General features: G+C 44.2%; 1 protein-coding gene across 4 annotated transcripts; it reads left to right on the plus strand.

Moving 5' to 3' along the window:
• The first annotated feature begins 1,030 nt into the window (after positions 1-1,030).
• PRODH2 (proline dehydrogenase 2) lies at positions 1,031-20,433 on the plus strand. 4 transcript variants are annotated; one of them, XM_070398109.1, is made up of 10 exons: positions 1,031-1,223; positions 1,300-1,496; positions 1,675-1,813; positions 1,896-1,982; positions 5,002-5,082; positions 5,165-5,320; positions 5,397-5,563; positions 18,454-18,564; positions 18,964-19,049; positions 19,921-20,433. In XM_070398109.1, exons 1-10 carry the CDS (start codon positions 1,050-1,052, stop codon positions 20,103-20,105), a joined length of 1,383 nt encoding a protein of 460 aa, XP_070254210.1. In that variant the 5' UTR covers positions 1,031-1,049; the 3' UTR covers positions 20,106-20,433. The 4 variants fall into 4 exon arrangements, with proteins under 4 accessions (XP_070254210.1, XP_070254211.1, XP_070254212.1 ...); XM_070398110.1 differs by having other exon boundaries at positions 1,675-1,783; XM_070398111.1 differs by having other exon boundaries at positions 18,917-19,049; positions 19,921-20,063.
• Positions 20,434-26,569: the final 6,136 nt, after the last annotated feature.

Below are 26,569 nucleotides of genomic sequence, written 5' to 3' on the forward strand. Positions count from 1 at the left end.
TTAGCATCCCTGGCTGCAGTACTCTACGTATGTTGTCACACATTGTTGGTGGGAAGACTGGGTGCTATTCACTTGATTCTATTGGGCAAGGACAACTAGACTCTTATGCCTGGCATCTCATGGACCCTATGCTCCTCTTCCCTTTGATATTTTCATCTTTTCCTGAGTTCTATGAGTCCCTCTATTGAATCATTGAACCTGAGGTGGTTTATTGGATCCACAACACAAGGGTGATTAATGGTATATACCTCACCAGGGGCACAGGCACCAATGAGATTGTGCATACACAGCATGTACTGATCACAGCCAGTAGTTATTGAGTTCATATTGTGTATCAATTTTTGTGTGTTTATGAATTCATTTAATCTTCAGGACAATCATGTGAGATTGATAAATTTTTATTCCCAGGCCCACCCATGATTACTTTTTTACTTTTTATTGTGAAATGTATTTTATACTCAGGAATAAAATATAGATGTATGGCTTATACTTATGTGAAAAACTGTGAATCATCATCACCTAAAGAATAAAGGACATAGAAGCCCCCATGAACCCCTACCCAGTGACAACTCCTCCCACCTCCTGAGGTAATAATTTTCTTCCTTCTTTTCTTTATAGTTACAGGTTATATGCACTTTCAGATTTCTTCAATAACACTGCACTCTTTCCCATTTTAAGATGAAGCAATTGCAACAAGAGAAGTCAAGTAACTTTCCCAAGATCACAAAGTCAAACTGCCTTGAACCCAGAGATCCTTGTTCCCAGAACCGAGCTCCCACTTAGCACCCACTGGCACATAGTGGACAGCAAATAATTGCGAGCTATTATGCTGAGGGGGTTGGAGGCATCATTGGGGGTTTTCTTTCCTGTCCATGTTATTCTGAACTCTGTACCCATCAGTTAATAATTAGCTGCCCCCCAAGAAGCTTGTGATCCTAAGATTTGCCTTTCCCTGCCTACTGTCTGGTTAATCAGTCACTGCCCCCAGCTGGTAGTGCAGCTGCCTCCAAAGCCCCTTTGCCTGGTGTAGAAGTGGTGAAGAATTCAGGATGCTCCGGACCTGTCCAGTGCTCTACTCCAAGGCTGGTCCCCCAACTGGGGGCTGGCAGCCCCTGAGCTTTGATGGTGGGGCCTTCCACCTAAAGGGTACTGGAGAACTGACGCGGGCATTGCTGGTGCTACGGCTGTGTGCCTGGCCCCCTCTGGTCACCCATGGCCTGGCGGTGAGCAGTGACCTTGGGGATGGGCCTAAAGGCTCCCTAGGGCCTGGCATTGAGCCCTCGCTCCCTGTCACCCCAGATCCAGGCCTGGTCTCAGCGGCTCCTGGGCTCCCGGTTCTCGGGCGCACTTCTCCGAGCATCCATCTATGGGCAGTTTGTGGCTGGTGAGACAGCAGAGGAGGTGAGAGGCTGTGTCCAACAACTCCAGACTCTAAGCCTCCGGCCCCTGCTGGCAGTGCCCACAGAAGAGGAGCCAGACTCAGCTGTCAAGACTGGGTGAGTAAGCACAGACACCTCATGGGCCATCACAGTCCATACATGCCTAGTCCTGGCTTGTCATGGGAGGTTTGATTAAAAATAACAAAATTTAAAAAGATTGGATGAGTCCAGGGTCCAGGGAGGGTGGTGGAAGGGGGTTGGCTGCTCCAGGACCTGACACCTGCTGGCTGGGCAGCGAGGCCTGGTATGAGGAGAACCTCAGTGCTATGCTGCGGTGTGTGGACCTGTCACGAAGCCTTCTGGAGACCCCTGGCCCAAATGGGAACATCCTCATGCAGTTGAAGGTGACGGCACTGACCAGCACTCGGCTCTGTGTAAGGAGCTGGCAGGTTGTGGGAGGAAGGTGTGGCTGCCCACCATGTCCCCCTCACCACTCCACCTACCATCCCGTTCCAGAAGGAGCTAACCTCATGGGTCAGAAGGCCAGGGGCTTCCTTGGAGCTGAGCCCTGAGAGGCTGGCAGAAGCCATGGACTCTGGACAGGTAAGGACCTCAGGCTGTGGGAGAAATGAATGGTTGGTGGGAAATGTCAGGAGCAGAGACCCCTGGTCTTGGTGTAGCAGACATGTGTAAATGGGATGTTCAAACTATTTAAATGCCACTGCTTTCCAGGCTCAGAACAATCACAATAAATGTGGCTATGGTCCTGGGGCATGGTTGGAATGGATAGAATGTGGATAATATGGGGGTCTAGGGAAGGGGTCTGGGGGCTCGAAGCTCTGAGGAGTTATTGAGACAGCAGCTCTCTATCAACTACAAGAAGATATATCAGTATTATATCAATCGACTCAACTATGTTAGTGTGTGCTGGAAATTATGGTTAGACCAGTGGGGTTTGATTTAATCATTCATTCATCCATCCATCCCTTCTTATTTTCATGTCCTATTTCTTCCCTTCCTACCATTGGCACCTACTCTATCCTAAATAATATATATATATGTTATTGTGATTTTGTTTTGCCAAGTATATACTCTGTGGGGACATATTTTTTCCAACATTTTATTATGAAAATTTCCAAGCACATAGAAAAGTTGAAAGAATTTTACTGTGGACACTATATACCTGCCATTGTTAACATTTAACTATACTTGCTTTAAATCATCTGTCCCTGTATCCATTGCTCTATGCAATCATCAATCCATCTTATTTTTTGATGCACTTCAAAGTAAGTTGAACACATCAGCACACTTCCACCCAAATGCTTCAGAAAGCCTCTCACCAATTAGAGTTCAATAATTATTTATAGTACTTTATTTCTTTTCAGGTAAAATCCTATATAATAAAAGGCTAATATGCAAATCAACCAGACGGCAGAACGACCAGTTACTATGACACGCACTGACCAACAGGGGGCAGATGCTAATGCAGGAGCTGCCCCCTGGTGGTCAGTGCGCTCCCACAGAGGGAGCGCTGCTCAGCCAGAAGCTGGGCTCATGATGGATCGCAGTGGTGGTGGCTAGATCCTCTCCCGCCTCCGGGGCAACACTAAGAATGTCCGACTCACGGTTTAGGCCTGCTCCATCCCCTGAGGGCTCCCGGACTGCGAAAGGGTGCAGGCCAGGCTGAGGCCCCCTCCACTACCCCGCACCCCGCCCCCAGTGCAAAAATTTCATGCACCGGGCCTCTATTTTCCATATAATGAAATACACAAATTGTAAAGGTACCCTTTGATGAGCTTTTACAAATAGACAAACCTGAGCAATTCAAATTCCTATAGAGTTATATAACATTTCCATCATTGCAGAAAGTTCCCTTGTGTCCTTTAAGATGTATATAAATAGTGTTATGTTATCTATTTCTTTCTGTTTCATACTTTTTCCCACTGAGCACTTGGACTTTAAGGCCCATCCAAGTGTCTTTGTGAACATCTAATCTATTGCTTACAATTGTTGTTTCTAGCTGTGTGACTTATTTCTCCTGGGATGGACACCCTGGTTACCTCCAAGTCTCCACTACCCTAAGCAATACTGCAAGGGGCTGATGTTTTCTTTTTGAAACCCTATAAAAAGTCTGAGTTAGAGGCAGTTATGAGTTCCACATTATAAATGTATTCATTCCCTAAATGTTTATTGGCCATCCACCATGTTCCAAGTGCTTTGCTAGGGGTGGAGGAGTGATGACCAAGACAAACAAACTCCCTGCCCTCAAGGCATCACTTGCTAGTCAGGGAGGGGGTAAGAAACAATAATGAAAACCAATACCAATATGTAACAAGTATAAGTAAACATTGTAGGGGCAAATAGGCTGAGGAAGGGGAAAGAGAAGCCCCAGATAGGGAGTTCCATGGGAAAGCTCGTTGAGAAGGGAAAATTGGACAAAGATCTGCAGGAGAGGTAAGTGGACCTCAGCAGGAAGAGTGTTCCAGGCAGAAGGAACAGCCAGAAAAGCCTCTGAGGTGGGAAGATACCTGTTATGTTCAATAGCAGGAAGGCCAGTGTGGTTGAAGGGCAGAGAGCAAGGAGGAGAGTGGGAGGGGCCAGAGCAGCAGAGCCAGTGGGCTGCAATGAGGCCTTGGCATTTCAGAGGAAACTGAGGTCCTAAGAGACTAATAGGAGGAAACACTATGACATGTATTGTGAGCAAGCCACTGCTCTAAGCATTTCCTTAGGTCAATTCCAAGCCACTTCTCTCTCCGAGCTTGTTTCCTCACTGAAAAATGGAGCTTGGAATAACTCCTGTCTACTAGGATCACTGTGGAAAGTAAATAAACAAGATAGTAAATGCATCACCTATTATTATTATAATGTCATGGAATGAGTGCTTATTATGTGCTGGCACTGTCTTGTTCTTGTTATGTCCAGGCGCATCTCACCTAGTAACCCATTTTTACCCACATAACTTAATGAGGAAGCTACTATTATTATCTCCACTAGAGGCCCGGTGCACAAAATTTGTGCAGGGGATGGGGGGTGTCCCTCAGCCCAGCCTGCACCCTCTCCAATCTAGGACCCCTCGGGGGATGTCCGACATCCTTCTCAAAATCCAGGACTGCTGGCTCCTAACCACTCACCTGCCTGCCTGCCTGCCTGCTTCCCCTAACCGCTTTTGCCTGCCAGCCTGATAGCCCCCTAACTGCTCCCTGCCGCCTGATTGATGCCTAACTGTTCCCCTGCTGGCCCAATCACCCCCAACTGCCCTCCCCTGCTGGCCATCTTGTGGTGGCCATCTTGTGATGACATGAGGGCATCTCGCGAGGGCGTGAGGGCCACCTAAGCTTTTATTAGTATAGATTTTATCGAGGAGCAAATTGAGGCCCAGAGAGGTTATATGACTTGCTCAAGGACAAGCAGCAAAGGTAGAACCAGGATTCAAACTCAGATTCTGGGTTCTTAACCACTGAATTACACTTAAATAAATTGTATATATGTGATATAGCAACTTTTCAGATTTCTAAAAATTCTAGACATATTTCCCTTCCTGGTAGCGGGGAGCGGGGTTGGAGACTTATGCCCTGGAAGAAAGTCCTGAGCTGCTCTCGTCTTCTCTGCTGCCCTCCCCCAGGATCTCCAGGTCGCCTGCCTCAGCACCGAGCAAAACCAGCATCTCCGGGCCTCTCTGAGCCGCTTGCAGCAGGTAGCACAGGTAATGCCTTTTGCTGTGGCCTGGCTCTGCTGCACCAGCTGGGCACCCCTGGGGCTCTGACCATAGTCTTTCTCTCCCTCAGCATGCCCAGGCCCAGCACGTGAGGCTCCTGGTGGATGCCGAGTACACCTCACTGAATCCTGCTCTCTCTCTGCTGGTGGCTGCCCTGGCCTTGCGTTGGAACAGATCCAGGGAGGGTGGGCCCTGGGTGTGGAACACTTACCAGGCCTATCTGAAGGTGTGTGATGGGTTCCAGGGAAATTTGGGCCTGGGTTCCAGCACCCTGATCTGAAGCTACCCTTGTGCTCTGCCAGGACACTTACGAAAGGCTGAGGCGGGATGCTGAGGCTGCAGACAGGGCTGGCCTGGCCTTCGGGGTGAAGTTGGTACGAGGGGCATATCTGGACAAGGAGAGAGATGTGGCCCAGCTTCAAGGGACCAAAGATCCCACTCAGCCTGACTATGAGGCTACCAGTCAGAGGTAAGAATGGACCAGGCCAGCCCCTGAGACAAATAATAACATCTAACCTTTAACACTCACTACCCATGATGCTGAGCATCCTGTATGTGTCTACACGTTCCTCCCTCTTCCTGGTCTAGGACACCATCATTTCTCACCTTTGTCCTCCCTTCCCAGTCATGACCCACATGCAGCCAGAGGGAGCCTTGTTTATACCTAAGTCAAATCATGTCCCTTCTCAGTTCAAAACCTTCCATGGATCCCATTGCACCCTCAGTAAACCCCAAATCCTTGCAGCACCCCACAAGGCCCCACATGATCTGGTCACTGTCACCTCTCTAACTTTTCTTTCCACCCTTCTCCTCACTCACTGCACTCCTTGAGGATCCCCAGGGCCTTTGTACTTCCTGTCATGCTGCCTAGAATGCTCTCCCTCCAGACAGCTGCCTGGCACAATCCCTCACCTCCTTAGGTCTTTGTGTATTGGTACCTTCTTGGGGGGCTTTCCCTGTCATATTTATCAAAAACTAGATTCTCCTTACCCACTCTCTTCCTGGATTTATTTTTCTCTTTATCACTTACCAGTAGTTAAGATTCTATACAAATTCATACTAAATTGCTCATTGTCTGTCTCCCCCACTAGTGTGTGGGCGCGGGAGGGCAGGGGTTTCTGGTTTGTTCACTTCTGAACTTTCAGTGTTTAAAATTGTGTCTGATACACGGTGGTGCTCACTCAGTACAGCTCTGCTGAGTGAATAAACAAACAACTCCAAGCAGTAAGTACTATTATTATCATCCCCATTGCACAGAGGATGAAACTGAGGCACTGAGAAGTGGCAGGGCCAAGACTTGAGCCCAGGCAGACTGGCTATAGAATCCACACTCTTACCCATCACAAATCAACCTGTGTGGGTGAGCTCATTGGACCTCCCCACCCCATGGCCCTGGGAAGGAAGACTTTATTTCTTCAACACATACTTGCTAGACACCTGATTTAGATCAGGCCCTATTTTAGACCCTGGTCTCAGTAGCAATCAAGGTGACCCTAGGTCAGTGATGGCGAACCTATGACACGCGTGTCAGAGGTGACACACGAACTCATTTTTTTGGTTGATTTTTCTTTGTTAAATGGCATTTAAATATATAAAATAAATATCAAAAATATAAATCTTTGTTTTTCTATGGTTGCAAATATCAAAAAATTTCTATATGTGACACGGCACCAGAGTTAAGTTAGGGTTTTTCAAAATGCTGACACTCTGAGCTCAAAAGGTTCGCCATCACTGCCCTAGGTCCTGTCCTGAAAGAGCTTTCAAAGTCTGACTCCATTTCACAGTGGACCAAGGAGAGGTTTGTACAACTGCAGGGAATTATGCAAGATTTCAGGGCAAGGGGCCAATCCATCCTTGGAACCCAAGGCCAATGAGTATTTCTAGGCAAGTACCATACAATTCACACACCATAAAATTCACCATTCAAAAGTGTACAATTAATGCAGTAGACTTTAGTATATTCACAAGGTTGTGCAACCATTGTCACTATCTAATTACAAAACATTTTCATTACTTCAAAAAGAAATGCCATTTCCATTCATTAGCAGTCACTCCCCATTCCCTCTTCCCCTCAACCCCTGGCAACCACCAGTCTTTTTAAAGTCTCTATGGATTTGCCTATTCTGAACATTTCATATAAATAGTATCATGTAATATGTGACCTTTGTATCTGGCTTATTTCATTCAGCATGTTTTCAGGGTTCAACCATGTTGTAGTACATATCTGTGCTTCATTCCTTTTTATGACTAAGTCATATTCCATTGTATGAATGGACTACATTTTATTTATTCATTCATCAGTTGATGGATATTTTAATTGTTTCCATCTTTTGACTGTTGTGAATAGTGCTGTTGTGAACATTCATGTACACATTTTTGTGTAAACATACATTCAACTCTCCCAAAAGTTCAGTTATCTGGGAGTGGATTGCAAAATCACATGGTAAGTCCATGTTTAAACTTTTGAAGAACTGCTAGATGGTGTTCCACAGTCCTGCACCATTTTACATTCATACCAGCACCTGTTTCAATTTCTGCACATCTTCTTTAGCATGGTACCATTCATGTTTTAATACAGATTTTGAATACTTAATGAATTCACATGATTCAAAAATCAAAATGATATGAAAATGAATACATTGACATATCTCATTTTTAAAAAATATATTTTATTGATTTTTTTACAGAGAGGAAGGGAGAGGGATAGAGAGTTAGAAACATCGATGAGAGAGAAGCATCGATCAGGTGCCTTCTGCACACTCCCTACTGGGGATGTACCTGCAACCAAGGTACATGCCCTTGACCCGAATCGAACCTGGGACCCTTGAGTCCACAGGCCAACGCTCTATCCACTGAGCCAAACCGGTTAGGGCCATATCTCATTTTGACACAAATCCACATCTAATCATGGAGTCTCCCTGGCCCCCACAGTAACCCCTTTTGTTAGTTTCTTACATGTGTTTCCTAAATTCCTTTATACATATAGAGGCAAACACAAAGGTTTTTGTATTTGCAAAAGGCATCATGTTTACATATTGTTCCTGGCTTTTCCACTCAATTGCATATTTTAAAGGCAAAATAGTCTAGATTTAAAATGACAATGGAGTAAGTGGAAGCTACACTGACACTCCCCCAGGACCAAACTGGAAATACAACTAAAATACAGAAAAAAAAATCCTGAAAAATCAACTGAAGACTAGCTGGAGAGAACCCTAATAACCAAGGACAGAAAGTGGAGACCGCATAGAGACTGGTAGGAAGTGCAGCGGCTCAAAATGGGTGGCTGGGCTCCCACAGACAGCAGCTGAAGTCCCAGAGGGATATCTCAGCTGTGGGGGGTTCCCACTGAGAACTCTGGGATCTAAACTTCAAGCTGGGCTCCCCAGCCCAGAGCACCAGAACTGGGAAAAGTGCCCACATAACACTTGTCTATGAAAAGCAGCAGGGTTGCTGTCTGCCAGACAGAGATGGCTGGAAATGGAGGCACCATTTTGAAGGGCCAATGTACAAAATTTTGTTTTCAGCCACTCACCTTGAGCTCCAGCAGCGGGAGGGCAGAGTGGACTGGAGCTGTGTGAGGAAAGTCCAGAGTTGGGGGCTCTGGGGTTGGAGCTCGGAGGGCAGCCAACTCAGTTTCCTATGTTGAGTCATATGTTGAGTCATTATATCACGATGTGGAGGACATCTTTCTCCAGCGGACCTTTGCTATGCAGGTGATTTTTGCCAGGGGAAAGGCAGTCAACACACCCTGTTAGAAGAACTCTCACTCCACCCTGAGGTCAGTAGCCTGAGGCCAATCAAGGCTGATAACAATCTGACTGCAGGCAGAGGAGGATCTCTAGAGCCTTTGAATCTTTGCCTGATCTCCTTCTTGGCTTGGGGCTAGGAAAAGCAGAACCTGGTGCACATCTTGGTCCTTTCCAAAGGCACCCAGCCCCAGGAGAGGGAGCTACAAGCTGGGGATTGCTGACAGCTCCAAACAGTACTGAGGGACAGTCACAAACAGTGTTTGAGATTGTCCTGTGCTAGAGATTGGGAGTCTTAGCAGATCTACCTAATACATAGACAAAAACCCAAATGGGCAGCCAAAATGGAGAGACAAAAACAAGCCCCAAAATAAAGAACAAGATTCTCCAGAAGAAGTTATAAATGAAATGTCGATAAATTTATCTGATATAGAGTTCAGAATAATGATGGCAAAGATGTTCAGTAACATGAGAAAAAATATAGTAACTATGAAAAAAGACCAGTTAGAAATAAAGAATGACATAGCACTACTACAGAGTACATAGGAAGGAATACACAGCAGATTAGAAAAAGCTGAGGATCGGATCAGTGAATTAGAAGACAGGGTAGAAAAAAAATCACTCAGAGAACCAAAAAGAAAAACCAATTAAAAAACAGCAGGACAAGTTAATGGAGATATGGGACAACATGAAATGTAACAATATTCACATCATTGGAATGCCAGAAGGAGAAGAAAGTGAACAAAGGATAGAGAATGTGTTTGAAGAAATAATAGCAGAAAACTTCCCTAACCTGCTGAAAAAAAAGTCACACAAGTTCAGGGGCATAGGGAATCCCAAGTTAGAAGAACCCAAACAGGCCCACACTCAGATACATCATAATTAGAATGCCAAAAATTAAAGACAAAGAAATTCCTAAAGGCAGCAAGAGAAAAGCAAACTGTTACCTACAAAGGAGCTCCCATAAGGCTTCCAGCTGATTGATCATCAGAAATTCTATAAGTCAGAAGGAAATGGCATGAAGTACTCAAGGTAATGAAAAGCAAGAATTGGAAACCAAGATTATTATATTTACCAAAGCTATCATTCAAAATAGATGGTGAAATAAAGAGCTTCCCAGACCAAAAAAAAACAACAAACTAATAGAGTTTATCATCACCAAACCAGCACTGCAAGAAATTTTAAAGGGACTGCTGTAATGAGAAGAATCAAAGAGGGAGATTAAAAAAAATAGGCATAAAGAATGAAAATGGCAATAAGTAAGTACTTACCAAAAATAACCTTAAATGTAAATGGATTAAATGCTCCAATCAAAAGACATAGGATAGCTGAATGGAGTACAAAAACATGACCCAATTATATGTTGTCTACAAGAAACCTACTTCAGAACAAAAGACTCACACAAAATGAGAGTGAAGAGATGGAAAAAATTTCCATGCAAATGGAAATGAAAAAATAAAAAGCTGCAATAGCAATACTCACATCTGACAAAACTTCAAAATGAAGGCCATCACAATAGACAACAAAGATTACTACATAATACTAAAGGGATTGATCCAATGAGAGAATATAACCTTGTAAACATATATGCACCCAAAATAGAAGCACCTAAATATATAAAAAAAAACACAACCTTATAAAGGAATTTAAGGGAGAGGTCAACAGCAATATAGTCTGCAGAATATACATTCTTCTCAAGTACACATGGGTCATTCTCAAAGGTAGACCTCATGTTAAGACACAAAATAAGTATCTACAAGTTCAAGAAGATTGAAATCATATCAAGCACCTTCTCAGACCACAATGGAATTAAATTAGAAATCAACTACTATAAAAACACTCAAAAACATTCAGACACATGGATGCTAAATAGCATGTTATTTAACAATGAGTGGGTTACCAATAAGATAAAGAAAGAAAACCAAAAAACAAAATACAAGGCTCTAGGAGACCCAGACACATACGAGGAGAAACTGGACTGTCTAGCATCGGGGCAGGAACTCGGGGGTGGCTTTCTTCCAGAGATGGTTGTAGCAGTCATTGTTCCCATGCTGGGACCTCCCTGGTGCAGGACTGACTGGCAGCCATTTCTGTTTGCTCTGCCCTGGTGATTCCCTGAGACCCAGCCCCACCCAATTTACAACCTCACCCAAGCTGTGCGCAGCAGCTTTTGCATATGAATGGCCTGTCCTTTCTCAGGATAAAAACCTACCAAATAAGCTGGGGCTGGGGTAGGGAGCCCCAAACCTATCAATAAAAGACCCAGGACCCAGCACCAGCACCAGCCTGCCCTGCTTCACAGCTGGGCCTCATCTGGACACTTCCAAACCCAATACAAAGAGAAGGAATCTGCATATCTCTCTGTAGCTCCTGCTGGATGGCCCTAGGCAGTGGCTGACTTTGCACCTCCCTAGATACCCAAGAGCCAGTGTACCCAGTGGTCAGTGTGAGACCATACCAGGTTACAAGTCTACAACTCCACAAGTGACACACTCAAGAGGCAGATTCAGTGAGCACCAAAGTCCCACTGAAGCAAGTTCTGCTCCATAAGGGTGTCTCCTGCATAGCAGCTCTCCCACTGTAGTCACAGCTGGTCCTCACAGCCAATTGGCCTGGAGGTCAATTCCTCTCAGTGACAACAACAGCAATCAAGGCTCAACTACAACAAGACTGTGCACACAGTCCACAAAAGGATGCACCTAGAGTGTCCACCTCAGGTGATTGAGGAGGCTGAGCCACTGGGTCCTATAGGACACCTACTACACAAGGCCACTCTATCAACTCAAAGAGACTTAGCAGCTACCCAATACATAGAAACAAACACAGGAAAGCAGCCAAAGTGTGGAGACAAAGAAACATGTCACAAATGAAAGAAATGGAAGAAAGCAAACTACTACTGGATATAGAGTTTAAAACCACAGTTATAAGATTACTCAAGAATCTTCTGGAAACCTCCAAGGGACTTAGTGAGACTTTCAAGGATCTTAGTGAGAATGTCAAAAAAATAGAAAAGGACCAGTCAGAAATGAAGCATACACTGACTGAAATAAAGAATCATATACAGGGACTCAACAGTAGACTAGAGGATCCCAAGAACCAAATAAATGATTTGAAATATGAGGAAGCAAAAAACACCCAACTAGAAAAGCAAAAAGAATCCAAAAATATGAAGATAGTGAAAGGAGTCTCTGGGACAACTTCAAGCGTACCAACATCCTAATTATAGGGGTGCCAGAAGAAGAGAGAGAGCAAGATATTGAAAACCTATTAGAAAAAATAATGACAGAAAACTTCCCCTACCTAGTGAAAGAAATAGACTTACAAGTACAGGAAGCACAGAGAACCCCAAACAAGAGGAACCAAAGAGGACCACACCAAGACACATCATAATTAAAATGCCAAGGGCAAAAGACAAAGAGAGAATCTTAAAAGCAGCAAGAGAAAAGCAGTTAGTTACTTATGAGGGAGTTACCATATGACTGTCAGTTGATTTCTCAACAGAAACTATGCATGCCAAAAGGGAGTGGCAAGAAATACTCAAAATGATGAATAGCAAGAACCTACAACCAAGATTACTCTATGCAGCAAAGCTATCATTCAGAATTGAAGGTCAGATAAAGAGCTTCACAGACAAGAAAAAGTGAAGGGAGTTCATCACCACCAAACCAGTATTATATGAAATGCTAAAGGGTATTCTTTAAGAAGAGGAGGAAAAAGAAAAAGGCAAAGGTAAAATATAAACAACTAAGTGGCAACAAATACATATCAACAATTGAATCTAAAACTCAAATGAATAAAAAAAACCTGATGAACAGAATAAACTGGTGAATGGAAAAGAATCAGGGGCCTGGAAATGGAACAGACTGTTGATTCTCAGAGGGAAGAAGGTGTGGGGGTGCAGGAAGAGATTAGACAAAGATCTTGTATGCATGTATGCATTACATATGGACACAGACAATAGGGTGGTGAGGGCCTGGGGCTGGGTGGGAACTGGGTGGAGGGGAGCTATAGGGGGAAAAAAGGAGGGACATCTGAATAAAGATTAATTAAAAATAAATAAATAAAGTAAATAAAAGGAGAACAAAAAAATTTCATGAAAATGAACACACAACTACTCAAAATCTCTGAGACAGAGTAAAAGCAGTCCTGAGAGGGAAGTTCAAAGCACTACAGGCCTACACACACACAAAAAAAAAACCCACGAGAAAAATTAATAATAAATGATTGAACCCTACAACTTAAAGAATTAGAAAGAGAACAACAAGAAAAGCACAGAGTAAGTAGAAGGAAGAAAATAATAAAGATTAGGGCAGAAATAAATGACATAGACTGAAAAAACAATACAAAAGATCAATGAAATCAAGAGCTGGTTCTTTGAGAAGATAAATAAGACTGGTGAACCATTAGCCAGATTCATCAAGAAACAAAGAGAGAGGACCCAAATAAATAAAATCAGAAACAAAAGCAGAGAAGTAAAAATTGACACCACAGAAAAACAAAGGATTGTAAGAAAATAATATGAACAACTATATAACAACAAGTTGGACAATGTGGGTGAAATGGACAAAGCCCTAAAAAAAATACAACCTTCCAAAACTGAATCAGGAGGAATCAGAAAACCTGAATAGGCCAATAACAATTGATGAAATAGAAACAGTATACAAAAAATCCCAGCAAACAAAAGCCATGGTCCGGACAACTTCACAGGGGAGTTTTACCAAACATTCAAAGAAAAACTGACACCTATCCTCCTCAAACTATTCCAAAAAATCCAAGAGGAAGGAACATTTTCAAGATCTTTTTATGAAGCCAGCATTATCCTAATTCCAAAACCAGATAAAGACACTACAGGTCAATATCTCTGATGAACATAGATGCTAAAATCCTCAACAACATATTAACAAATTGATCCAGCAATATATTAAAAATATCATTCACCATGACCAAGTGGGATTTATTTGGGGGATGCAAGGCTGGTACAATATTCATAAATTAATAAATGTGATACATCACATAAATACATTGACAAAAATCACATGATCATATCAATAGATGCAGAAAAAGCATTCAACAAAATGCAATAACCCATTTTTGATAAAAAAAAAACTCTCAGCAAAGTGGGAAGGGATCATATCTCAACTTAATAAAGGCCATATATGACCAAGTTACAGGCAACATCATACTCAATGGGCACAAACTAAAACCGTTTTCCCTAAGAACAGGAACAAGAAAGAGATGTCTGCTTTCACCATTCTTATGCAACATAGCACTGAAAGTCCTAGCCACAGAGATCAGACAAGAAAAATAAATAAAAGGCATCCAAAGTAGAAAGGAGGAAGTAAAACTCTCATTATTCACAGAAAACATGATATTGTACATGGAAAACCCTAAAGACTCCACCAAAAAACTACTAGAGTTAATAAAGAAATTTGGCAATGTAGCCAAATTTAACACCCAGAAATCAATGGCATTTTTATACACCAATAATGAGTACTCAGAAAGAGAAACTAAACAAATAATCCCATTTACCATTGTAACAAAAAAATTAAGATACTTAGGAATAAATTTAACCAAGGAGCTAAAGGATTTGTACTCGGAAAACTACAGGACATTGAAAAAAGAGATAGAGGAAGATATAAACAAGTGGAAGAATATACCGTGTTCATGGATTGGTAGAATTAACATTAAAATGTCCATACTACCCAAAGCAATATACAGATGCAATGCAATCCCTATTAAAATACCCAACAGTATATTTCACAGATCTAGGACAAATACTCCAAAAATTTATATGGAACCAAAAAAGACCTCGAATAGCTGCAGCAATCTTGAGAAAAAAGAATAAAGTTGGAGGGATCACAATACCAGATAAGAAGTTATACTACAAAGCCACTGTAATCAAAACAGCCTGGTACTGGCACAAGAATAGGCATATAGATCAATGGAATAGAACAGAGACCCCAGAAATAGACCCAAGTCATTACACTCAATTAATATTTGACAAAGGAGCCAAGAATACACAGTGGAAACAAGACAGACTCTTCAATAAATAGTGTTGGGACAATTGGACAGATACATGCAAAAAGAAATGAAACTAGACCACCAACTTACACCATACACAAGAATAAACTCAAATGAATAAAAGACGTAAATGTAAGTCATGAAACCATAAAAATCCTAGAAGAAACCACAGGCAGCAAAATTTCAGACATCTCTTGTAGCAATATGTTTGCGGATACATCTCCTAGGGCAGTAGTCAGCAAACTGCGGCCCCTTGAGTGTGGCTCTTCCACAAAATACCACGTGCAGGCGCACACATAGAGTGCAATTGAAACTTCGTGGCCACACTCAAAGGGCCAAAGAGCTGCATGTGGCTCGGGAGCCCCAGTTTGCCGACCTCTGTCCTAGGGCAAAGGAAACTAAGGGAAAAATAAACAAATGGGACTACATCAAAATGAAAAGCTTCTGCACAGCAAAAGAAACCATCACCAAAATGAAAAGGGAGCCCACTGTATGGGAGAACATATTTGTCAATGATACATCTAATAAAGTTAATATCCAAAATATGTAAGGAACTCATACAACTTAACAACAGGAAGACAAATGATCCAATTTAAAAAAATATCATGCCCTAGCCAGTTTGGCTTAGTAGATAGAGTGTGAGCCTGAGGGCTGAAGGGTCCTGAGTTCACTTTTGGTCAAGGGCACATGCCCGGGTTGTGAGCTCGGTCCCCAGTAGGAGCATGCAGGAGGCAGCCGATCAATGATTCCCTCTCATCATTGATGTTTCTATCTCTCTCTCCCTCTCCCTTCCTCTCTGAAATCAATCCTATATAATAAAAGGCTAATATGCAAATTGACTGAAAGGTGGAACAACCAGTCACTATGACACATACTGACCATCAGGGGGCAGATGATCAAAGCAGGAGCTGGCCTCTGGTGGTCAGTGCACTCCCACAGGGGGAGCTCCGCTCAGCCAGGGCTCACAGCTGGTGAGCGCAGCGGCAGTGGTGGGAGCCTCTCCCACCTCCGCAGGCAGTGCTAAGGATGTCCGACTAATGGTTTAGGCCTGCTCCCTGCCTGCCTAAGCCGTCAGTCAGACATCCCCCAAGGGCTCCTGGACTGTGAGAGGGCACAGGCCAGGCTGAGGGACACACCTCCCCCCCAAGTGCACAAATTTCGTGCACCTGGCCTCTAGTAAAAATATTTTTTAAAAAGTAGTCAAAGGACCTAAATAGACACTTCTCCAAAGCAGACACATAGATGGCCAAGAGACATATGAAAAAATGCTCAAAGTCAATAAAAAAAATATTTTTTTAAAGCAACAATGAGATATCACCTCACACCTGTCAGAATGGCTACCATCAACAAATGACAAATGCTGGCGAGGATGTGGAGAATAGGAACCCTAGTACACTGCTGGTGGGAATGCAGACTGGTGCAGCCATTATGGAAAGCAGTATGAAGTTTCCTCAAATAAATATGGCCTGGCAGCGTGGCTCAGTGGTTGAGTGTTGACCTATGAACCAAGAGGTCATGGTTTGATTCCTGGTCAGGGCACATGCCCAGGTTGTGGGCTCGATTCCCAGTGTGGGGCATGCAGGAAGCAGCTGATCAATTATTCACTCTCATCACTGATGTTTCTATCTCCCTCTCCCTTCCTCTCTGAAATCAATAAAAAATACATTTAAAAAAAAATTAAATATGGGCCCTAGCCAGTTTGGCTTAGTGAATAGAGCATCAGCCTGTGGACCAAAGGGTCCTGGGTTCTATTCCGGTCAAGGGCACATGCCTGGTTGTGGGTTTGATCCCAGTAAGAGCACGCAGGAGGCAGCCGATCAATGATTCTTTCTCATCATTGATGTTTCTATCTCTCTCTCCCTCTCCCTTCCTCTCTGAAATCAATAAAAATATATTTTAAAAAAATTAAATATGGAACTGCCATTTGGCCCAGTGATCCCACTTCTAGGAATATATCCTAAGAAACCCAAAACACCAATCAGAAAGAATGTATGCACCCCTCTGTTTATAGCACTAATTTACAATAGGTACAGCCCAAGTGCCCATCAGTAAATGATTGGATAAAAAAGCTGTGGTACATTTACACCATGGAATATTCTGCAGGTATAAAAAATAAGGCTCTCTTACCCTTTGAGAGAGCTTGGAGGGACCTGGAGACTATTATGCTAAGTAAAATAAGCCAGTCAGAGAAAGATAAGTATCACATGAGCTCATTCATATGTGGAATCTAATAAAATAAACTGATGAACAAAATAGATCCAGAGATTTAGAAGCATGGAATAGACTGCGGAATCTCAGAAGGAAGGCGGGGAGGGTGGGTGGGAAGAGATAAACCAAAGATCATGTATGCATAACCCCTAGGCACAGACAATAGGGTGGTGAAGACCTGGGTTGGGAGTGGGGCGGGCTAGAAGAGGTCAATGGGGGGAATAAAGGGGACATATGTAATACTTTCAACAATAAAATTTTAATTTAAAAAAAGGCAAAATACTCTAGTAATAAATGAGCCCAAGTCTTGGAGCATCAGCCTGGGTTCCATACTGACTGGGGAGGCTGAGCACTGGGTCCTATAGGACACCTACTTGGCCATTTCTAGCTGTGTGACCTGGGGACAAGAGACTTAACCTCTTTCACCTTCAATCTCTCCCTCTGTAAAATGGGGGTAATCAGAACATCTGCCTCACAGAGTTGATTTGAGAGTGAGATGAATGAATATATGTATGTCAGGCAAGGAGACTTAATGAAGGGACTAAATTAATGGAGTGCAGGCAAGGTTGGAAGAACCCACAGGGAATGTTGAAGCACCTAGGAACCCACAAAAGTGGGAAGCCGTTATGGCCCCTGTGCTATAGGTAAGGAAGGAGAGCCACCCTGGAGGAGATGTGGCCAACATAGGACAGTTAGGGCAGAGCAGGGAGGGGGCTAAGGGACAAAACACCTGAGTTCTCTTTCCTCTCACCTCTGGTCTTCTGCCCATGACTCCATGGGTGATGCAGAACATAAAAGTCAGCCTCCAGAGGGGCAGAGAAGAACAAAGAACAGATCTGGAGGGCAATGGAAAATAGCCTGTGAAGGCTGTAAGGTGGCATCTGGCCTCCGGCAGCTCAGAAAGCATTTTCCAGTCTTTTCATCTTTCTGTGCCCAGAGTGTCCTTGTTCTTTCTACAGCTACATGGCCATCCTCTGCGTGCCATCGTTCATCTAGCCAATCCCCTACTTACACACATTTGGGTTGTTGCTAGTCTTGTTCTATAGACAATGCTGCAGTGGATGACCTTAAGGAAACATCATCTTCTGCATGTGATGTGGCCCTTTGTTGTGAGACTGCCGTTATGACAAAGGCTTTTTGTACACCTTCATCTCACTCCATCCTCACAGCATCACTGTTAGGTGAATTCACATTGTTACAAGAGAGGAAAAAATGCTCTGGGAAGGAATGTTCCTTGCAGCCAGTCCAGGAAGAAGTGGGGTATTTTGTGACTCCAGAGTTCTTGCTCTTAGGCACCCCATGTCCCAAGAACAGAAATGCCCAGTCCCTGAGGCCTGACCCTTGCTCACCAGGTACCATAGCTGAACGGAGCAACTCTCTTCAGTTACAGACGCTGTCTAGAGCTGATGCTGACTCATGTGTCCCACCGTGGCCCCATGTGCCACCTCATGGTGGCTTCCCACAATGAGGAATCTGTTCACCAAGCAACCAAACGGTATGAGGTGGGCCCCTCCCTTCCTCTCCCTCACTCAAATGCTAGGGATAGGTAGAGGATGGTGGACATGGAACAAGAGGAGGAGCAGTGTGGGGACAGCAGGTTCAGAGGAATTCTGGGGAGGGTATTAGAAACATTTCACCCCTGCTATGCCTGTAGGTCTTGTAGGCCCCGGCTGAACAAGGCATCATCTCTTATTTGCTGGGGCATGGGGAGGTCTGAGGGCATCAGGAAACTCACTAAGGAACTTTCAGGGACTTCAGAGCACTAGTTATTTATCATTAAGTTTAGAAGTATTTTAATATTTAAATAACTGGAATAGCCCTGTGGGTACCTAATGGCTAACTTTCAGTTCAGATTCAGCCACTGTCTGGATTGGTGATCTGGCCTTTTCTGTAGCATGTGGGAGCTGGGCATTCCTCCGGATGGGCCTGTCTGTTTTGGACAACTTCTGGGGATGTGTGACCACGTCTCTCTGGCATTGGGTATGTGAATGGCTCATTCCTCACCACCACCACTCCTCACCCAGCCCCAGGCCTCACTCCTTCTCAGCCAGTCCCCTCTCACATTCCCAACCATTGCCTGGCCATCCTCCTCTCTAGAGTCTTCAGATGGCCCAGTCTCCAGACCCTCCCAGAGAGATCTGTTACTCCAACGTCTAAGGCCTCGCAGGCCTTTGTCTCTGTGCCTGCTGTCTGGTGTTTAGCTGGTTCTTGATCATGCTGTCTTTGCTCCCCAGGGACTGAGACCAGAAGAATTATGTTTTCCTCTGCCATTGAAACCCTAAATTCATAGCTTCAGGTTTCTTGAGATATCCCAGATATGCAAATTTAGGCTGCATATGTAAGGGGATTTACTCATGGCCACAACCTCTCAGAGGTGGATTTCTCTGCTTTCTTCCCTGCTCTACTTATGGTCAAGGCCATTCCCTTGGAGTGGAGGGAACTCTTACTCTGAGGGTGTACATTTTTGTGTTCCAGCTGAATGTGGGGGAGTTCTCTACACCCTGGTCAGACTTTGGCCTCATTTTCTGTATCCCTTGGGCTCTGTGAAGTCATCAAACAGCAGCTCAATTTTGCCTTCAGGACAGAAGTGCTTCCTGTGCATCCTTTCCCTCTCTGGTTCTCACTTTCTCTTAATTCTTGGGTTAGTAAATTCCTTATTCTCTTGGCAGCATTTTAAACTTTAAGGTTTTTTTTAGTGTTAACTCCAGAATTGTTAGTTTTCCAGTAGGAAATGTTGTCTAACTCATTTAGTCTGCCATGTTCTCAGAACTGGAAATCTTTGTTCTAGATGGGGCCTAGGGGAGCCTCTCTCCAAACATGAGCCCACATCCTGCTTACACTCTCCCTGCAGGGCAGGCTGGCTATGCCGTGTATAAGTCCATCCCCTACGGCTCCCTGGAGGAGGTGATCCCCTACCTGATCCGGAGGGCCCAGGAGAACCAGAGTGTGCTGCGGGGTGCCCGCAGGGAATGGGAGCTGCTCAGTCAAGAACTTCGCCGGAGGCTGCTGGGGCGGGGCCTGAGGGTACCTTCTTAGTTCCCCCAGGGATTATGTGGTCAATAAAGGTCCTGAGCTACTGCCCAGGCTGCTGCCCTGCACTGAAGCTGCCTCCTTGGAGAGGGGATAATCTTGACCCCAGCCAACCAAAGAGGGTGCTCTGCAGCTCATGAGAGAACTTTAGATAAACCTACAGCAGTGGTTCTCAACCTTCCTAATGACGAGACCCTTTAATACAGTTCCTCATGTTGTGGTGACCCCCAACCATAAAATTATTTTTGTTGCTACTTCATAACTGTAATTTTGCTACTGTTGTGAATTGTAATGTAAATATCTCATATGCAGGATGTACTTTCATTGTTACAAATTGAACATAATTAAAGCATAGTGATTAATCACAAAAACAATATGTAATTATATATGTGTTTTCCAATGGTCTTAGGTGACCCCTGTGAAAGGGTCGTTCGGCCCCCAAAGGGGTCACGACCCACAGGTTGAGAACCGCTGCCCTAGAGCATAGCAAGGGCATTGATCAAAGACAAATGAAACCTTCCCCCACCCTGAAGCAGTCCATCCTAAAATGGGCCTGGGGTCAGCTCTCTTCAGCCAGTCAGTGACTGAAGCAGGAACTTTCTTCACTCCAGTGGATGCCCAGATAAGGAGGAGACACTGAGGCACCGAAGTCGAGAGTCTGGGCTAGAGCCACACCTGCAGGGAGAGACAGAAGGGAAAGGCAACCTACTCTCATTTAGTAACATTTTCTGAGGCCCCTTCTGAGCTAGACTCTGAGGTGAACAATGCGAGGGACACAACAGTGCCAAAGACAACCCCCAGGCCCAGCCTCACAGGGTTCTTAGTCCAGTAGAGGTAGACAGACCCATCTTCAGACAGTGATAGTCCAGAATGGTCAGGCTGTGATGGGGAAAGCCCATGGAGATATCAGGCCAGAGGAGACACCTCTGTGATCAAGAGAGCTTCCCAAAGTATTCATAAGAATAACCAAGTGAACATGGAGAAGAGCATTCAAAGGCAAGGGCATGTGCATAAACAGAATTGTGAAACAGACTGGGGAGTGTGGAGACAAGGATGGAGGATGGGCAGGGCCAGATGATGCAATTTTAGATGCCAGGCTACAGAGCATTGACCTGGTCCCAAGGTCACTGGGGAGTCAGGAGCATTTCAAGCAGGGGAGAGACAGTCAGGTTTGGCTTTAAGAAGATCCCCCTGGCTGCCATGTGGTGGGTGAACCAGAGTGGGGAGACAGGCTGGGAGCCCAGGGGAATCTGGAGTAGGAAACCCCCCAGGGCTAGGCTGTGGGGGAGGGGAGAGAGGGCAATCAGGAGATTGAGTGGGATGTGGGATTAATAGGCTGGAAGGGAAGGAGCCTAGGCCTCTGGCTTGAAGTGGGGACAGTGGGGCAAATCCTGAGATAGGGATCAGGAAGGAAATGCAGTTTTGGAGAGATACTGAGGCCACTGTAGGACCTAGTGGGTATGAAGGTCCCAAGAGGAGATGTCTAGGATATTGCGGGGCCCCAGGTCTGGGGAAAAGAGGAGAAGCTGAGGCAGAACAGAGAGATGAAACAGCCCCTGGTGGTGGGTGGGAAGTACGCGACCAAGACCACCAAGCACAGGGATAGGAAGGCCTGCTGGCGGGGTAGGAAGGGTACTTTGGGTGCAGCTGACAGCTCCAGGCAGACATCAGTGTCTGTTCTCTCTGGTCACCTCAGAGCCCTAGGGGGAGGGTGCCTCTCACTGGAGGCAGCCTATTGTGCAAACTCAAATGTGGCAGGAAGCCATTGATGTACCTGTGCTTAGGATTCCCACCCAAATTGCCAGAGCTAGTGCTCCAGGATCACCTGGCAGACACATCGTGATCACTGTTGAAGCCCAAAGGTAGGTGCTAAGCCCCATTACCTTGGTCTGGGCCCAGAAACTTCTTAGAGCTTACTGGGTCCTCAGCTTTCCACCAGACCCTGCTCCTGCCCTGCTGACCCCACCCTCAGGCTGCCCTCTTCTTCCCCACTCCTTCTACAGCCCCAGACCCCACTCCTTTATCATAGCTTGGCTCCATTTCGCAGACCCTTGCCAAGCATGTCAAACTCGGCTCCAGTAGGCCGAATGCGGCCCACCAGCCATGAGTTTGACATGCTAGTGACCCCTTTCTGCCATTGGTCCTTCCCCTAATCTGTAGACCCCACCCCAGCACACTGATACTTCCCTAAACCTCAGCCTGCTCCCTAACCCTCAGACCCTCTCATAGCCCGCAGACCTTGAGCCCTCTCTTCTCCCTCAAGCCCCAGCCACTACTCGCAGGCCAGGGCCCTATCCCCAGCTCACAGAACCTACTTTCCAGCCATCCTCTTCCCTTGGACCTACTCTCACAGCCTGTAGACCCCACCGCCTCTTAGGCCCCTCTTCCTCCAGCCCATAGGTAATCTTCAGACCCTCTTGCCAAGCCCCCAGACTCCTTTTCCAGGTCCAGATCCTATCCCTGTAGGTCTGTACCCTCTCTCAGATTTCTTTACATCCCCTTCAGCTCTCAGACTCCCTTAGATCCCTGATCTTTATGATCTTACTAGTATGTAGCTCTCCCAGAACCTAACCCTTTTCTCATTCAGACGCCTCCCTCCAAATCAGACCCCTGATCTTCTTCCTTTTCAGACTGCCCCGCCCTCCCCCCAGGACTCCCAGCCAGCTCTGTCTTTTTTTTTTTTTTTTACTTTTTAAAAAATATATTTTTATTGATTTCAGAGAGGAAGGGAGAGGAAGAGATAGAAACATCAATGATGAGAGAGAATCATTAATCAGCTGCCTCCTGCATACCCCCTACCAGGGATCGAGCCCGCAACCCAGGCATGTGCACCACCAGGAATCAAACGAACTATGACCTCCTGGTTCATAAGTTGACGCTCTACCACTGAGCCACGCTGGCCGGGCCCAGCTCTGTCTTTATTGCCCCCTGAGGTCCCATTCATCTCTTTATCCCATCTTCATGAGACCCCCCAGTTGATCCCTGCCTAGGAGCTGACTGAATCCAGAGCCCACAGATGCCCTCCCTGAGTGAGCTCTCACTTCCCCGTGGAGCTGAACTCCACCTGGGATCCAGAAACCCTGGTGGGCCATCTGCATCATCTAGCTGTTGCTGGTGGTCCAGGCTGGGGCCTCTTCCAGCTCCTGAGATGTGAGGGTTTGGCTGCTGGAACTACCTGTGGAGGCAAAATCCAGGGGCAATATGGAGATTCGACTTTTGGCGAGTCAACAATTTTGTTCCAGACGCCTACTATGTACCCAGCTCTATTGTCTGTGATGGGGATTTGGGGGAAAACATGATCTTTTGGGAGGTTGTGAGTGAAATCTATCATGGGAATTTAAGAGAGTGATGAGGATAAGGTAGACACACTGGAAAGGATGGGCTTCTGGGTGGGGTGGTACTTGAGTCTCACAGTATAAGAGCCAATCATACAAAAAGCTGGAGGAAATGCATTTCAGAAAGGTGGAATAACCATTGCAAAGGGCCTGAAGTCAAAACAAACTGGGTATGTGTAAGTAGCGGCAGGGAGCAAGGGTACTCAGGAGAGGACTGCAGCCGAAGAGGTGGCAGGAACAGACAGAAAAGGGCCTCAAAAGGAATATATGGATTTTGTTCTGTGTGTGATGGGACATCATAAGAGTCATTGGTAGGAAATTAATATTACCCAGTTTTCAATTTCTGTTTTTCATTGATTTGTGTAATTTGATTGTGTATCTGACCACTTTGTGAACTTGCTTAATAGTTGTAATTGTTGATTCTGTTACTTTTTCTTATCTGCACATGGTGGCGGTTTGGTCTCAGCCCGTCGATCTTTTTTGTTGTTGTTTTTTCAGAGAGGACGGGTGAGGGAGAGAGATAGAAACACCAATGATGAGAAAGAATCACTGATTGGCTGCCTCTTGCATGCGCACACTGGATATCGAGCCCGCAACCCGGGCATGTGACCTCCTGATTCATAGGCAGACACTCAACCACTGAGCCACACCAGTCGGGCATCAGCCTTTCAATCTTTAAACTCTAATTTATTTATTTTGTCATAAGGTGTTGGTCAAAACTCCCTACCTTGTTGTCAATAGGCAATTCTTTCTTTGTTCTTGATATTTAAGGGAATAAGTCTATGTTTCTGCATTGAGTATCATGCTTGCTCTTGGCTTTTGGTTTATAATTTTTTATTAACTAAGGAAGTTTTATCTATTCTTAGTTTTCTGAGGTGTTTTCCCCCTAATCACAAGTAGGCATTGAATTTTATCAATTGCCTTTTCTGTATTTACTGAAATAAACATGATTTTAGTCCTTTAATCCATGAATGTGTTTTATTACATTGATTTATTTTCTTTTGTGGAATTATCCTTGCTTTCTGGGAATAAACTGATGGATTAGCTCTTTATTTAGGGGTTTTGTATATGTGATCACAAATAAAATTGATATGTAATTTTACTTTCTGGTTCAGGAAACTCTCATCTGGTTTTGGAATTAAGGTCATACTAGTGTCATAAAATGAATCTTGCCCTCTTTTTTTATTTTTCTGTTTTTGGAACAACTTGTGTAAGTATCTATACAAAAAATGAAATTATTATCATTATAATAATTATCTAGATCAAGAAATGCTTTGTGGTATATTGCCTCAGGTAAGGGAAATAAGAGGAAAAAATAAACAAATGGGAGTACATCAAGCTACAAAGGTTTTGCACAGCAAAAGAAACAATCAACAAAATGAAAAGACAATCCACTGAATGAGAGAACATATTTGCTGATACATCTGATATGGGCTTAATATCCAAAATTTATAAGGAACTTATAAAACTCAACACCAAAAAAACCCCCAAACAATCTAATTAAGAAATGGGCAGCCGAAACCGGTTTGGCTCAGTGGATAGAGCGTCAGCCTGTGGACTGAAAGGTCCCAGGTTCGATTCCGGTCAAGGGCATGTACCTGGGTTGCGGGCACATCCCCAGTAGGAGATGTGCAGGAGGCGGCTGATCGATGTTTCTAACTCTCTATCTCTCTCCCTTCCTCTCTGTAAAAAATCAATAAAATATAAAAAAGAAAAAAAAAAGAAATGGGCAAAGGATCTAAATCAGGGGTGGGCAAACTTTTTGACTCGAGGGCAACAATGGGTTCTTAAACTGGACCGGAAGGCCGGAACAAAAACATGGATGGAGTGTTTGTGTGAACTAATATAAATTCAAAGTAAACATCATTACATGAAAGGGTAGGGTCTTTTTTTTTTTTTTTTTTTTTTTTTTTTTTTAATTTTTATTTTATTATTTTTTTTTATTTTTATTTTTTAAATTAAATCTTTATTGTTCAGATTATTACATTTGTTCCTCTTTTTTCCCCTCATAACTCCCCTCCTTCCAGCTCCCACCCCACCCTCCACCCTCACTCCCCACCCACTGTCCTCATCCATAGGTGCATGATTTTTGTCCAGTCACTTCCCGCATCTCCCACACCCCTTTTTCCCCCAAGAATAGTCAGTCTATTCCCTTTCTATGTCCCTGATTCTATTATAATCACCAGTTCATTCTGTACATCAGGTTATTTATTCACTTGATTCTTAGATTCATTTGTTGATAGATGCATGTTTGTTGTTCATAATTTGTATCTTTACCTTTTTCTTCTTCTTCCTCTTCTTAAAGGATACCTTTCAGCATTTCATATAATACTTGTTTGGCGGTGATGAACTCCTTTAGCTTTTCCTTATCTGTGAAGCTCTTTATCTGACCTTCAATTCTGAATGATAGCTTTGCTGGATAAAGTAATCTTGGTTGTAGGTTCTTGGTATTCAGCACTTTGAATATTTCTTGCCATTCCCTTCTGGCCTGCAAAGTTTCTGTTGAGAAATCAGCTGACAGTCGTATGGGTATTCCCTTGTAGGTAATTGAGCCTCTTTCTCTTGCTGCTTTTAAGATTTTCTCTTTGTCTTTTGCTCTTGGCATTTTAATGATGATGTGTCTTGGTGTGGTCCTCTTTGGATTCCTTTTGTTTGGGGTTCTCTGAGCTTCTTGGACCTGTAAGTCCATTTCTTTCACCAGGTGGGGGAAGTTTTCTGCCATTATTTCTTGAAATAGGTTTTCAATATCTTGCTGTCTCTCATCTTCTGGGACTCCAATGACTCTGATATTAGACCGCTTAAAACTGTCCCTGAGGCTCCTTACACTATCTTCACACTTTCGGATTCTTTTTTCATTTTGCTTTTCCAATTGGGTGTTTTTTGTCGAATCTTTGGTTTGATTATTGTACTCCTCTGGTCTGCTATTGGGTATAATATTCTTTATTTCAGTCCGTGTATGCTTACTTTCTAATTTCTTTATCGTAGCATCGAGGGTCTCATTAGTTTTCGTGAGGCTCTGCACAAATTTATGGCAAGCCCTCAAAATTGCGATTCTTAGCTCCATATCCTCCATTTCTGTCATGTTTTTTTGTCTCCGCATCTTTTATGCTTTCTTGGTGCACCCCCTTGTGGTCT

The sequence above is a fragment of the Myotis yumanensis genome, unplaced genomic scaffold (genome assembly GCF_028538775.1).
Source record: "Myotis yumanensis isolate MYYU_CA2020_CCGP unplaced genomic scaffold, mMyoYum1.0.hap1 SCAF_18, whole genome shotgun sequence".
NCBI lineage: Eukaryota > Metazoa > Chordata > Mammalia > Chiroptera > Vespertilionidae > Myotis > Myotis yumanensis.